At 39.0% G+C, this 15382-nt stretch overlaps 1 protein-coding gene across 2 annotated transcripts in view; it reads right to left on the reverse strand.

The window, feature by feature from the left end:
- PKHD1L1 (PKHD1 like 1) overlaps positions 1–10258 on the reverse strand; it is a 141677-nt gene extending 131419 nt beyond the window's left edge. For both annotated transcript variants that reach the window (XM_054692025.1, XM_037502668.2), the window contains exons 1-2: positions 10145–10258; positions 7996–8085 (exon numbers count right to left, since the gene is read on the reverse strand). In XM_054692025.1, the coding sequence (XP_054548000.1) occupies positions 7996–8085; positions 10145–10220 (166 nt within the window). In that variant the 5' untranslated portion in view covers positions 10221–10258. The remainder of the gene's footprint in view (positions 1–7995; positions 8086–10144) is intronic.
- Between the last annotated feature and the right edge of the window lie 5124 nt (positions 10259–15382).

Raw genomic sequence — 15382 nt, forward strand, 5'->3', positions numbered from 1 at the left:
ACAGAACAGGCAGACTGACTGAAATACACTGCTGAGGGGAGCAGCGGGTTAGACAGGAGAGGTCTGCTGCACCATGTGGGATTCTCGCCTGCTGGCCAGGATCAAATCCGCGCTGTGGAGGCTGCAGACAGCTTTCACGGTATGGCACTCAACCGCCTGTGCCACCAGGGAGGCCCATCATTGTTTTTTTTTTAAACAATATTTGCTTCCCCCCACCCCCTCAGATGTAGTTCCCATAGATTTTCTTTCCCCAAGGCACCCGTGCACCATCACCTCAGCCCCCTGTGCTCCTCCCTCCCTCCCTCCCTCTGATGCCTCTCCCTCCTCCTCTCCTGCAGTAGGTCTGATTTATAATTGTCCATTTTTGCTTTGTTGTGTTTTGTACTATTTTTTTACACTGATGTCTTATTTGGTTCCCCTATATTCCTGCTATAAGTGAAACCATCCGATATTTTTCTTTTTCCTTCTGGCTTATTTCACTGAGCATAATTCCTTCTAGTTCCATTCACATTGCTGCAGATGTAATGCCAGACATTTTAAGTACAATCCATTTTCAAGTTTCCAAGGTGGGGGCCAGTTAAAAGCTCTGCTGAAGGTTTAATATACAAGAGGGGTGGCACAACAAGGTACAAGCCACATTAATACAAGTAGTTGTGAGGCTATAATTGATATTTGCCAAGTCACCTGTTAGTTATTATAAAACCCCTTATCCTTTGCCAGCATTCAGATAATGAAGTAACACAAACCTTCATCTTGAAGATCTGAGCCCTTTCTCTGCCCTTGTGAAGTTGTGCTTTCAGCAATTGTCTATTCACAGTTATTATTAGAAGTAGAAACCAAGAAATGCCCCACAAAAACCCTGAATTGCAGACATACACCTCCCTATCTGCGTTAGGAAAAAGCAACCTTAGCCCTTCACGATTATCAGAATTGATTATCACCAGCAGTTTACTAATGATGTTTGATGAATTCAAACTGATCAAGTAGTTGTGGTAGTTTGAGTTCAGTGGAACCCATATTAGGATGCCTGATAGAAATATTCCTTAGCTGGAAACTCAGACCCCAAATCCAAAAGAACCTAAAATCATAAGGACAGAAAGCTGATTCAGTTTCTGGATTACTTGGAGTGATAATGAAGGGAAGTAATTTCTTTTCCAATTCCTTGTCTTTTATTTGCCAAGAAACAACAGCCTGTGTCTGCCTTGGGCTCAATAATATGCCTATGGTGGACGACAGCGTGCTAATCCACAGGAGGTTGTCCCCAAGCTGGGATGTTAGCTGTGTCCTTTATAGGGTGTTCACCATTCTGCAGGGCCATATGTTTCAGGGTGAGGCAGTTCATGACAGAATTCATGGCCACGTGCCTGTTAGCACAAATGTTACTACTATAAAATAGGTTCCTTTTGCTGAGACACTATTTTATGAACTCTCATAGCAGTAAATCAGACTGTAACCTCTCAGAAGATGGGGCTGACAGAAGCACTGTAAAAAAGAAGACAAACCTTTATTTAGAGTAGGGTAGAGTAGGGAACCAGATATAATGAGTCTCTGTGCTCTCCATAAGAGGAGAGTGATTCAGTCAACTTGTCACTTCCTGGCTAGGTGGACTTTTTCATGGAAAGCTCAGTGCTGATCACTGGCAATCTAGTATTCAGCAATAACATTGAGTAGCTCTGCTTTGGTGAAAGGGAGTCCATAGGCTTGGCCCATGCACAGCCTTTATCCAATGGCTCCTCTGTCCATGGGTCACTGCACAAGCACTAGCACTGAAGTGGCCCAGGACAGAAGCTCCTGACTGAGTCAAGCAATCAAGCTGTTGTTTTATTTCCTCTGTGAAGGACACTCTCTTATGAGAATTGACTTGAGACAAATAGATCTGTATGCTTTGTGTACATACTACTAATGCACTCACATGCCACTTTCCAGAATTTTTTTGATCTTCCAATCCTGTTTCTGGGATATGGGAGGCATCAGATATATGATCAAGGAAGTTTTTCAGAACTAAGTCATGACAGTATCTACTGGAAGTACAGTTCACATAAAAGGAACACGATGTTCCTCATGGTACAAGCACATTTGTGGATTCAGGAATTAGCAAACATAGTTGGAAAATTATGAGTGAGAAGAAGTGGTAAGAGATAAGACCAAAAATTGAAGCATTTAGATTAACTTCATGAAGGAGGAACCAGTGGAGGCTTTGAAAAAGAGGAGTGGCATGATCTGACATAACATTTTCCAAGGGTCACCAAACATCTGCACTTCTGAGAATACAGACTAGGAGCAGGAGAGAGAATAGAGGGCGCAGCAGGGAGGATGATATTTCAGTGAGTCATGAATAAATGACTTTTTGGCAAGGCTTCAAGAGATTAGAATACCGTAAGTGAAGAGAACAAATACATGAAACATTTTGGGGGAGTTTTACTATAAAGAAAAACAGAGAAATAGCGTAGTAGATAGAGTGGGTGTGAAGCAAGGGAAAGGTTAATGATTTCACTTTTTTTTTCAAGTGGGTAAAATAATTGTGTGTTTTTATGCTAACTGTGTGCTCCAACAAAATCAGAGAAATGAATGACATGAAACAGAGTAGAAAATTATTTTAGTCTTACTATAATGTAGAAAATGCAAAACCAGATTTGGAAGTAATTAAGCATAAATTTAGTAATTTTTGGAACATAAAAGTGTTTTATATTGTTGGAACAACAATCAATTTTGAATTAAACTCAAGAAATACAGCCTGGGGGCCTCCCTGTGGCAAAGGAGTTAAAGGCATAGTACTTGCATAAATAAATAAAAATAAATCTTTAGGGAAAAAAAAAGAAATACAGCCTGTAGTTAAGATGAATTCTATAATGCTCTAGTAATTAAATTCTATAATTAAATATGCTAATAAAAATGTTTAAGAGGCACTTAACATGCTCATATGAAAAGTGAGTCTATGAAGTTGTCTATTACAATATTCTTGGAATAAAGTTAAATTGGTATACAGTTTTTGCCAGATTTCTTCAAAGTACACAATTCCTAAATTCTGAGTTCTAAAAATGTACTTTTAAATATTATTTTCCTCTAAATATCACTAGTGCTTAACATTAAAACATCACTGTAGTCAAAATAATGATTAATAATATCCTTGAAGTATGAAAAACTTTCTTTTACAATAAAAGACTGATAATAATTTATAAGTTATTAAATTTCAGAACTTAACAACCCTACATTGTCCCACAGTACAATAATAAACAAGATCAGTAAAGATAACCAAATAGGTAAACCCAGATACGTAGATTTAACTTTGTAAATCCTATGTATTTATATTAGGAATATTAGAAATAAACATTAGGTTTTTACCATTGTCAGTAGTTTTTAAGTATGTTTCAGTAAAACTATCACCACTATAATATGTGCTCACATTAAATAACTACAATGGCTGGATTGGATTGCCAGATATCTGTGATGTGACTGCTTTTTAAATTATTGAACATTTTCAGTGTTCTACAAAGGCTTGTTAGAAATGATGACTATTGCACAGATTAATGTAGGATTGAAAGTAGTACTTTACTGTGCCAGATGTTTATCAAATGTTAATCCCTAACCTCCAAGAATGGATAAAGCTGAATGCTAGGTGGTAGGGCCTTTTGGATCCTGAGCTGAAATCTCAGCTCTGGCATTTCCTTGCAGTATGACCTTGGATATTAAAGTTCCAAATATAAACTAACTCAGCCTTAGTGTCCTCACCAGAAAAAAAAAAAAAGTGACTATAACAATCTACTTATTGATTTGCTAGGAAGACCAAATGAAGATCTATATGGGATGCTGAGTAGGTTGCCTGGCTCATTTGTTAAGAGTGCAATTGACATCTGCCATTATTTTGAGTCATAAAAATCCTGCAATTTAGGTTCAGTATCATTATACATCCCCCTTTTAAAAAACATAAATCACTAAGTGGGTGGTCAGGATTCGAATCCAGGTTTTAGATGCCAAACAAGTACACTTGTGAGAATCAGAGAAAAATGATACTTAAAATGCACATTACAAAATTATTACCTGCTACCCATGGAGCTTCCATGTTTTGAGCTCCTCTCCTATCCTTTATATGTAGAAAAAGTAAATCAAAATTCAATAAAGGGTAGGAATTTCAATAAACATCACTTTCTTCTTCTAAACTTAAACCTTAACCAAATAGGATTCATCCAGAAAGACTAAGGTGCAAAGACAAGCATCAACTTAACCTGTGAAAAGTATTTGCACTGAATTTGCAGTTTGGAACTGAGGAATTGAGGAAGCACATCAATTACAGCTAAGGTGGAGTCATGAGAAGATACATAAAAACACGGAAAAGAAAGTTACTTGTAAACCCACTCTTTCTTTTGCCAACTTCTGCTTATCTTTGGAGTTCACATTGAGTTTGGAACACACAGAGGGTTGCTGGCAATTAACTAAAGAATGGAAAGTTTGACTTGTGGTGTGGTTCAGGACATGATGTATGTATTTACTTTCCTATTGGGCATATGTCACATCAGTAACAGAATAACAAAAATCTGTACTTCAGCATTACTAAGACAAATACAATTCTAAAAAATAATGCCAACAGAAGATGATATTATTTTTAGTTTAAAGGTTGTTTAACCATCACATATATAGATATGGATATAGATGTGTGTGTATATTGATTCATAGATGTATACATAGAGATATATGCACATATTATCTATGTGAAATATGTAAAATGTCTGAGAAAATGTGAACCCAAATCAGTAAATACTTTCATTATAGTTTGCTTAAAAAACAAACACAGAAATACTTCAAAAAATTTAGCTAATTTCAAATAGTTAAAAAGTAATAATACCTAGAAATCACCTAGAAAAAGAATTTTAATTTAAAACTATAATTCTAAATTTAAAAAGAGGGTATAAAAAAGGTACCTCTGGAAGTACTCCAAGGTACAAAGATTACAGGAAGAGTTGGGTGTAGCCTGGAAACAGAAAAGGTTGAGGCTTCAAATAGAAATTCCTGACATGTTGATGTACTTTTTTCTCTTTTGCAGAAAAACTGGAGACAAGAGTTGCCAGGCACTCAAACCTGGGTCTCCTGATAACAGCAACCAAACGTAGGTTTTGTGAGTCTAGCGTGGTGGATGCCAGTTCAGTTAAAGCCAGCAATCATCAGCACAATGCAGGCTGATTAGGTTTCTCTAAGATTAGAAAAGTGGAGTTGAGAGTGTATAACCCTACATAAAAGCTGTAACACTCAAAACTAATGGGAAGGAAAGGTGCAAGAGATGGAGGACAATTCCTGAAGAATGAGAGCACACCTATAACATAAATGTAGAAGAAGAAGAATAGCTCTAATTTATGGAGCAGATGCTACACATGGTGTCTGAGAGACATCATCCTTTTCAATATTCACAACAGCACCAACAAGTAGGAATTAATATCCTATGTTACCTACAAGGAAGCTGAGGTTAAGAGAACGTGCGCCAGTCACAGGATAAGAAATGGAAAAGATGGAGTTAAAGCCAATCAGATTGGACCACAGTTCTTGTGCTTTCCCTAACGTTATAAAAATTATATAATTCAACACTTCAGAATAACAAAAATATGTACCAGATATTGTGATAGAAAAAGATCTAGAATAAAGAGCCAAAAGTAAAATGTTACTCCTTCAATCTTACTGATTTTTAAAGTAAAAAGAAATCACATAAATATCAAGGAAGCAATGGAGAGATATATAGTATTTTATTTTTCCATCATGACTTTTGTAAAAATAAAACATTTTAAAGTCACATAGGACCAACAGTTAGGTAATCACCTAGCATGTACAACTTTATATCTTAAGTGTTCTTGGGTGATTAATAAACTGTTCTGCATGCAATACACTATACTAAACATGGAGTATGGGGCAGAGACAGCACTGATGAATAATGGGACTGAAGCTCCACCACATAAACTTTGTTCAAGTACCACATTCATGCATCTATAGATCTCTGGTGTGTTTTGCAAATTCATTATCACTGTTTTTAACACATTCTACAGCTATCTTGGGTTCCCTAAATGTACATAAAATCGTGATTTGACTCAGTCTCTGACAGACACATGCTAACACATTTTTAGTCATCTCCAAAGTATGGTTATAAACCTGAAAAGTTTACAAAAGAGCCAAAGTTATATTTAAGGAATAAGGATGTTCTTCCAAAATACCAGAAAAACAGAATGTTCTATTTTTCTGTTTCCAGTTTCTAACAATGGGGGATCTGGACGTATGTATTTAAACTTAAGCCATAGTTCCTGCATCAGAGAAAGTACAGGTCCCAAGGTTGATGGAAGTCACTGGGTGGTTTTATTATTTTGCTTTGCTTTGTTTTTTAAATCTGGGCATTTCTTTCATAGAATGTAAATCTCTGTTTAAGACTCAGTGGCATCAAAATCTATCATAACAGCTATTTACAAAATAATGGAGCTATGGATAAAGATATTTAAAAACAGGGCCTCCCTGGTGGCGCAGCGGTTGAGCGCTGGGTTGCGAAGCTGCCCGCAGCCTCTGCAGCGCCGGTTCGATCCCCGGCTGCTCCCCGGCCACCAGAGGAGGGTCCCACATGGCGCGCAGACCTCTCCTGCTGCCCGCTGCTCCCCTCAGCAGTGTACTTCGGTCCTTCTGCCTGCTCTGCTCCCCACTCTGGCTCTGATGAATTCTCTCACCCTCCCGCGCTTCTGACTGTACCCAGTGCTTGTATGTATGTATGTATAAATCAATCAATCAATCAATCAAGCAAGCAATAAATAAATCTTTAAAAAAAAAAAGATATTTAAAAACAAGTCTTTAATGAATACATAGTTTCCTGGCATTTAACACTACAAAAGAAAACTTTAATCCAAAATATGCTGTTCACAATTTAGAGGCATAAACCATTTTAAGCACATCATTGAAAGGCTAAATTCTGCAGAAATATTACTTACAAGTATGGAAAGACATTTCAATATAATAACAGAATAATCAAATATTTTGTCTTCTCTATTTTCTGAATCTCAAAACTCCTCATATCGCTTAAAGACTACATAATAGCTTTTGTTAATATTCTTTCTAAAATTTTCTTTCCCATGCTTCAAAAATTTATGAGTATCTATCTGAATACTACTCTCATTTAGATTGCAGAGCTTTATGGCCATAAAAACCAGTATTTCCATTTAATCTTAGGAAGACTTGCTCATTAAATATATCCATTGATTGTCTACTATGTTTCCATCACAAGCCCAGGCAAGGAGCAAGAGTCATACATAACCCATGCTTTGATGAAGCATATGATAAGGATTAGGTGGCAAGAGAAGGGATCCAAAGTTTTGCTTTCAATTCCCTTCCTCTTTCATTACTATTCTATTTCTCTAGCATACCCTCTTACTAACATTTCAACCCCCCCATATGTTTTACTTTATTAAAAAAAAAGATTAAATACTTTTAGACCCATGAAGAATAAAGCAAATATCGCAGAGCTGGATTAAAGACATTGATTTCATTCACTATAATCCAGATCTTATTGTTAAGCAAGTAATTATAATACAACTTCAAATGATTAAGTTGAAAGAGACCCTTGGGAATTCTGCTAGGTGTCAAAGGTGATAGGGTTTTATTATTCTGGTCAAGAGCAGAAACAGCCACAGTGGAAATATTTTCTAAACAACAAAGCTCTAATTGTGAAAAAGTCCTTAAAATACTTCAACCGTAGGGCCTCCCCGGTGGCACAGCGGTTGAGAACTGGGCTGCAAAGCTGCCCGCAGCCTCTGCAGTGCCGGTTCGATCCCTGGCCACCAGCAAGGGTCCCACATGACGTGCAGACCTCTCCTGCTGTGCCCTCAGCAGTGTGTTTCGTCAGTCTGCCTGTTCTGTTCCCCACTCTGGTGAATTCTCTCACCATCCTGCGCTTCTGATTGTACCCGATGCTTGCATAAATAAATAAATAAATCTTAAAAAAAAACCTTCAACCTTGGTTAAATAAAAAGGCAACCATACCTTCTCCTTTGATAGTCAGCCTCGTTGCTCCATTTATGCTGCCATATTTTGGTATTACTTCTGTGACCTTGGGAATTATTTTAGAATCAACTGAAAGAAATCAAAATATGGTAGTGATAAAGTCACTGAGGACTTAATTTCAAGCATGAAATTTTGTACTGTATGTACAACATGGTAAGAAAAGTGTGGAGATTATAGGGTTAAAAGTAAGTCCAAATAACTAAATATTACTTTTGACTCTTTTTAACCACTGACTTGATAGGGACGTGAAGTCATTAACTTAGTTAATACTCACTGGCTTTATTCAGAGCTCAAACTCAGATACTATAAAGAACAGGAATAATACATGATTGACTTCATTATTCTTGTCTATCACAGTATAAAACACTTATTTAAACCCTTAATTTCATGAGGCATTTTACTAACTGCAGTTCCCAGACCACACAGCCCCAGACAAAGCTGGAGAAACAGCACTGAGGAGGGAACAGGTCACTACAAAAGCACATAAGAAATGCCAAACAAGGTAAAGCAAAAGAATATTCCAGGTACAAAAGGGAATGTTGTTTTTGAAAGAAGGAATTCTTTTCTGTGACAGAGTAAGACTTCAGAAGAGAATTTCTAGGATCTTTTTAGCCTCATGATGTTAGTGAGTACTTAATGTAAAGTTACTCATTCATTCAACCAGTGGTGCTAGGTTCCTGGGAACATAAAAATGTGTAACAAGCCGAACTTTCTCAAAGCTTAGCTTAGACAGTCCAGAATGACAAGAGATCACAGGGTCTGTGGCTGAGTCAGAGGGGCTCCCCACCCACTGCTTGTGTTACACTAGCTTCTTGAAAGGGGCACCCCTGCTGATTTTGGAGGGCAAATATGAGTTAGCTAGACCAAACCAGTGTTCTGAAAACAAGTTTTAAACAGAAGGAGCAGTCCACGCAAACATCGTGAGCTGCTTCTTGGGAGAAGTGCAGGCAGTGCTTTAAAGTGACAAAAGACACATAATTGGCTAGAAGGGGTATTTTTCTGCTTAACCTGTACAGCGCTAGTAATGACTAGATCCTATAACAAATTCTCACAGTAGGTTAAAAAAAAAAAATGTGAGGACAGAAAGCCACTGCAATTACTGTTTGCAATGGATGTACCAGCATAGGTTAAATAAATTGACCTATAATGGCAAAACTTCTCCAACATAAAGACTACCCTCCCCTCTCCTGTCCCCCTCCCCATCTAAAGCCTATTTTCTTCCCGTCTGTCTTAGCCAAGAGTTCCTAGACTGCTCCTGCTAGGGGCACTTTCATAACACCCAGCAGCCCACTGTCAAGAATAGGAAACTCCAGCGAGAGAGCTGGCTCCTATCTCCAAACCCATGCTGCTCTTCACCTATCTCAGGTTCATCCTCCCTTATCTTCACCGACCACTCCAATTTCTTATCTCATCAGGCTCTTCCTAACCCTCTCCTGGGTATTACTTTGAAGGCACAAGGCAGCTGCCTCTGGAAGTGACTGACACCCGCCATAAAAACCCATTCCCGGGGCCTCCCCAGTGGCGGTGGTGTAAGGAGTTAAGACGCAGCACTATGAAGCTATCCACAGCCACTGCAGCACGAGTTCGATCCCGGGCCAGGGAGTTGACCCACACAGCACAACAGACCTCTCCTGTCTTATCCACTGCTCCCCTCAGCAGTGTATTTCAATAGATCTGCCTGTTCTGCTCCCCATTCTGTCTCTGGTGAATCCTTTCAGCCCCCCCACCCAGTTCTTGCATGCATAAATAAATAAAAAGTTTAAAAAAAAATTCCTGTCCTAATGGGAGACCCCGCGCTCCTTTTCATGGGGAAAGGCACCTAAGGGGAGTGAGGAGCGGGAGAACTCAGGCTACCTCCCTCCTGGGCCCTGCAGCCTCTAGGCCAAATGTCTGGCGTCTCAGCAGTCACTTGGGGGAGTGGAGTGAGCTTCTATAATTCCAGCAGCAAGGCTGATGAACTAAGAGTAGCCTCTCTCAGTTCCCCTCTCTCAGTCAGGGCCCCCAGCCCCAGGCGCGCCTGGCAAGGGCACGGCCGCCTTGGGAGGGCTGGTGCCGAGCGGTCCCACCCGCAGGGCTTGGATCTACACCCACCTCCCTGCTGGCCTCCCTGGCGCCCCGATTGAGTTACCTGTGCGCGGGTCCGCACAGGAGCAGAGAAGCAGCCCCCAGAGTCCCCAAGTTCCCGAGAGCCACAGGTGTGGCATCGTGGGACAGGTGCGCGCAACGCACGCCCGCAGCTCACCCGCCGCCGACTCGCCCCAAGCGCGCAGCCGGCCCGCACCCCGGCGCCCCGCCCCCGGCGCCCCGCCCCGCGCCTCGGGATCCGCACAACCCCCTGCACCGTGGGACGCTGCCCGCGCCCGGTCGGTCTGTAACCTTCAAACCGTTCCTTCGATCCAGCTTTTTTAAAAATCCCGGGCTTGCATGTTTTCAACTGCCTGGCTACCTTGGCTGCTGACCACCCCCAGCTGGGCCTAATACCCAAACCGCAAACCATCCCCGACTCCGTATCGTGTAAATTCGTGGTACCTGTTTGATTCACAACCATCCCGATGTCATTTGCCAAGTTCTGAACACCCGCCCAGGGCTTTAAGAACTTCAACACACAGTAAAAGCCAATTGCTCTTGTTATTGTTATTGTTATTCCCATTGTTCCAAGTTGTGGACTGAGGGCAGAAGGTTAAGTTACTTGCCACAGGTCATTCAAATAAGTGTAAAGTGAGGTTTACACAGTGACTTGAGTCTGTGTTCTTATCCCCTCCAGTGCCCCCAGTTCCACAGACTCCTAGGGAGGATTTGCAATGCTTAGGACAGGCTTCAACTGAAAAATGATTCATTGTTTATCTGAAATTGAAATTGAAGTCAGCATCCTCTATTTCTATTTACTAAATCTATTTCTATTTACCATTTACTATTTCTATTTACTATTTACTATTTCTATTTACTAAATCTCACAGCTCCAGTTGGGAGCCCCGGGGGAGAGAGAAGAAATAATCGAGAGAATCCTAACATAAGTAAAATAAATAAAATGAAGTCCTTAAATTTTAATATGTAAAATAAGAAGTTTTTATCTCATTGGGAGAGAGAAAATAATTTTGCTAGATTTGGTAATTAATCTCTTAACTTGGTGCAGACTGACTTCCAATGTCTCCTGTCTTCTGGAAATAGCGCCTGCAAGGACCCCAGACATTCCTCCTCTTGGAACTCTGTAGCATTTGACACTGTTAAAATATTCCCTGAAATTCCATTCCTTTCACTATCCTGGGGTCTCTTCTTACTTCTCCAATCACTTCTATCGCGTATTTTTCTCTTTCATCTCTTCCCTGAAGGTTGGTATTCCAGCAAGTTCTATTCATTCTTCCTGTTCTTTATCTGGAAGCAGAAAATCTGCTAGTTGAATGCCAATTTGCCATTTAATTATTCACCAAATTTGGTAAATTTAAAGACTGTAATGTTGTATAGCACACACAGCAGTTTTATCAAGAACAATTTAGTAGCATTAACAAAAATATTCACTTTTGGTTATTAGCTATGAAATATGTAGAAGTTTGTACTTCAAAATCAATAGTCAAGGTAAAAGTTAATGTGCTATCTTTATATAGACTTGTTTGGCTAATTTTGACTTCTTTATGATGTTTTCAAATGAAGGTTAAATTAAGTTTTGGATAATTTCACTTAAAAAGTAATTTAAATGCAATTCAATGCAAAATTCTGCTTTTTCGGATACTTTTGAATTTATAACTTAAAATGGAGTATGAGGAATAAGCAAAATGATACTTAAAATATTAAGTGTTTTGGTATCAAAAAAGTAGAAAATGTTACTCCAAAGCATTATGAAAGATGTTGGATGTACCTAAGTGAAAAGTCTTATCCCATATCAATTCTCAACTTGTGACTTCTCATGAGGTACCATTGAAATAGGACTTTCCTATAGAAAAAAAAATCCATAATCGGAGCCAAGAACTATAATTTGAATATATAGATTTCTACTCAACTTCTGTTGAATGAATGAGCAACTCCAACATTTCTTTCTTAACTAGTGCATATATATATATATATATATATATATATATATATATATATATGACTTTCTGGAGAAGATCATACCATGAGATTTACAAACTTAATTATTAACATAAGTGAATTATTAACATAAATGGGGTTGTTTTTTAAACAGCTCTTTAAGATATTTTGGTGTTAGTATACAGAAATTCAACTTGTTTTTATACTGATTTTGCATGCTGTAAGTTGCCTAAATTCATTTATTAGATTTAACAGGTTATTGGTAGAATTTTTAGGGTTTTCTATACACCTATCATGTCATCTGAAAATAGGCAATTTTCTTTCTTTCTTTTTGATTAAGATCCTTTTATTTCCTTTTCTTGCCTAATGGTTCTGGCTAAGATTTCCAATACTGTGTTGAATAGGAGTGGTGGGAGTGGGCATCCTAGCCTAGTCCTTATTTTAGAGAAAAATTGTAATTATGTGAGATGATGGATATGTGAAATGATTATGGTGATATTTTATAGTACATGCATATATCAACCTATCATTTTTTACATCTGAAAGGTACATAATGTTCTATGTTAATTATGTCTGTCTCAATAAAGCTGGGGGAAAATATCAGGTAGTGCACTGCTATGCCACATCAATAACAAGTACTTCTGGTCATATTTTAGTGGTAGTTTGAAATTTATTGCCCTCTTCCATCCCTTTCACAATAAATGATAAATAAGGTTAAATGAGAGAAAAACTGAAAAGGAGGAAAATGGCAGTGTAACTGGAGCTAGTCAACAGCGGGAAGAGAGGCTGAGATGACTTTGGAGAGAGATGCGGCCAAATCAGGTAGGGTTTTAGGACTCAAATAAGGGCTTGTCTGGTTTTGAGTGTAAGTAGGTTATTTAATAGATTTGTGTTTCAGAAAATGCACTGTAGATGCTTTGTGATAAGGGATTAAACTGGGGACAAGAATGGAAACAAGACTGACTGGGATGCTGACGTGGTGGTCTAGATCAGAGATGATCAACTAGAAAGCTAGTGCTGGAATTGTTAAGAAAATGGGCCAATTCCCGGATATGGTTTGGAGACAGCACTGTTACTTACTTTTGGAATTACGTTTTGGAGTGGTTTGAAGAATAAGGGAAGCTTAGCATGTCCTAGGTTTGGGGTAATAATGCCTAGATGGATAGTGGATCATTTATGTCATGGAAAGTACAGTTTCAGAATAGGTGGTTCAGATGGAAGCCTGAATTCTAGGTGCCAATTAGTAGAAGGATTGCTTAGAAGCTAAGAGCACAGCTTTGGAGGCAGACTTCCTGGACTCCATTCTCTGAAGCTTAGTAGCTGGAAAATTTGAATGAGCTTTTTAGCATCTTTGTGCTACAGGTTTCCCTTTTTTGTAAGATGAGAATAACATTGAACTTACCTAATGATGTTGTTTTGAGAAAATAAGTGAATTGATGAATGTAAAATGCTTGGAAGAGTGCCTAGTATATGCTCTCAACAAATGCTAGCTGTCATTAAAAAGTTCAAATTTCAGGCAAATGAACAAAATGTGGGAATCATTTATCAACCTATAGATAAAATTTACAGTCTCAAGAATGGCTGAGCTCTCTGAAGTAGATGTTCATGAATGTGAGTGGGGAAAAAAAAGTAGTTTTATTTTTACTTTCTGCATATTGAAATTTTGCATTCTCGTCAATTCTTACTGTAGGTACAAACCACATTCATGTTACCAGTATCTGTGATTTGCCACTAATGGAAATAACAGATATTTCCATATAAGATTACAATTATTGAGACATCTTGAAACAACATCATTTATGCTCATCATTACTTAAGGGAATTATTAGACCAACAATGAATTCATATGTAACTGTGGCTTCCTATCTTAGACTCTAGTGAATTAGTTAATGTGATGGGTCACAAAGACCTAAGTATGGTTGTTTTTAATGTACTTGAAAAATAAGACATTTTAGGTTGGTGAAATGGAGTAGAGGGTTCAGAGATTTTCCAGAGTATGCATTTAAAGTTACTCCTGTGTTGGGGCCTCCCTGGTGGCACAAGGGGGTAAGACACAACCTATGAAGATAGCCACAGCCATTGCAGTGTGAGTTCAAACCCCAGCCAGGGAGCTAATCCACATGGCGCAGCAGACCTCTCCTGACTCGCCTGCTGCTCCCCTCAGCAGGGTATTTCAGTCAATCTACCTGTTCTGTTCCCCACTCTGTCTCTGGTGAATCCTCTCATCCCCCCAACTCTGGCCTGTACCCCAGTTCTTGTATGTACAAATAAATAAATCTTTAAAAAAAAGTTTGGGGGAAAAAATAAAGTTACTCCTGTGTCTTGGCCTGGTTTGCTAGCTCATTTCTTCTGAGCATTGATTAATATTCCATTGTCTGGATGTACCATGGTTTACTTACCCACTTACATTCTGAAGGACCTCTTAATTGCCTTCAAGTTTTGGCAATGAGGAAATAAGTTGCTAATCTCATCTACATGCAGGTTTTCATGTGGATGTATTTTTCAGCTCCTTTGTGTCATATGAAGAGGTATAATTGCTGGATCATGCTTTAAAAGTATATTTGGTCTTGTAAAAATCTCCAAACTGTCTTCCAAAATGCTTTCAGTTATGTTATTCTGAGGAAGGACTCATAGATTGCGCTTGACTACCTAAAAGGGACACAAAAAAGGTTATGAACCCCCAATTTAGGGAGAGAATGCAGATAGAGAAGAAAATAGGTCTCATGATTAGCACTGGGGTAACTCCAACTGTTAGCAGTCTAGCAGAAGAAAAACGAGCAAACAGGACGAGAGGCAGCAGCCATGCTTTGGAATAAGCTAGTGTGTGAAAGCTGGAGTGGTACAGAGTGTGGAAAGCAAGAGAAGAATTTGCCTGAAGATGGAGAGTGTTGCTTTGTTTCCAATGCTGATGAGAGGCTGTAGATGGAATTTTCTTTTGACCATCCTCCTATATGTTCATGAAATGACAATTTCCATAACCTCAGATTGAGCAAGTGAGTGGTGAGTATGTGGAGACATTCCCTATACACAACCTAATTGAGAAGCCTTTCTTGCTTGGAATGGAAGCAGAGAAATGGGGCTGTTTCTTGAGGGAGCTCTGTGATAAAGACATGGTTTTTATAAAAGATGGACAATACCAAGGCAATGGACTATGCTGCTAGGGCTGATGCAATAAATGGAGCGTGCAACCTCTGATGGAAGAGAATGTGGACAACTGCAGGAGGAAAATGAAGAGCAAAAACACTAGGATCTAGAGCACCATCATGGGTCCAGATTCAGGAAGGCTGGCCCATTTGGGGATGGGATGATGCTGGGTTCTTGTCTAATTGCTGCTGTTTCCTGG

This window comes from Talpa occidentalis, unplaced genomic scaffold (genome assembly GCF_014898055.3).
Source record: "Talpa occidentalis isolate TD23 unplaced genomic scaffold, MPIMG_talOcc4v2.1, whole genome shotgun sequence".
NCBI classification, from domain to species: Eukaryota; Metazoa; Chordata; class Mammalia; order Eulipotyphla; family Talpidae; genus Talpa; species Talpa occidentalis.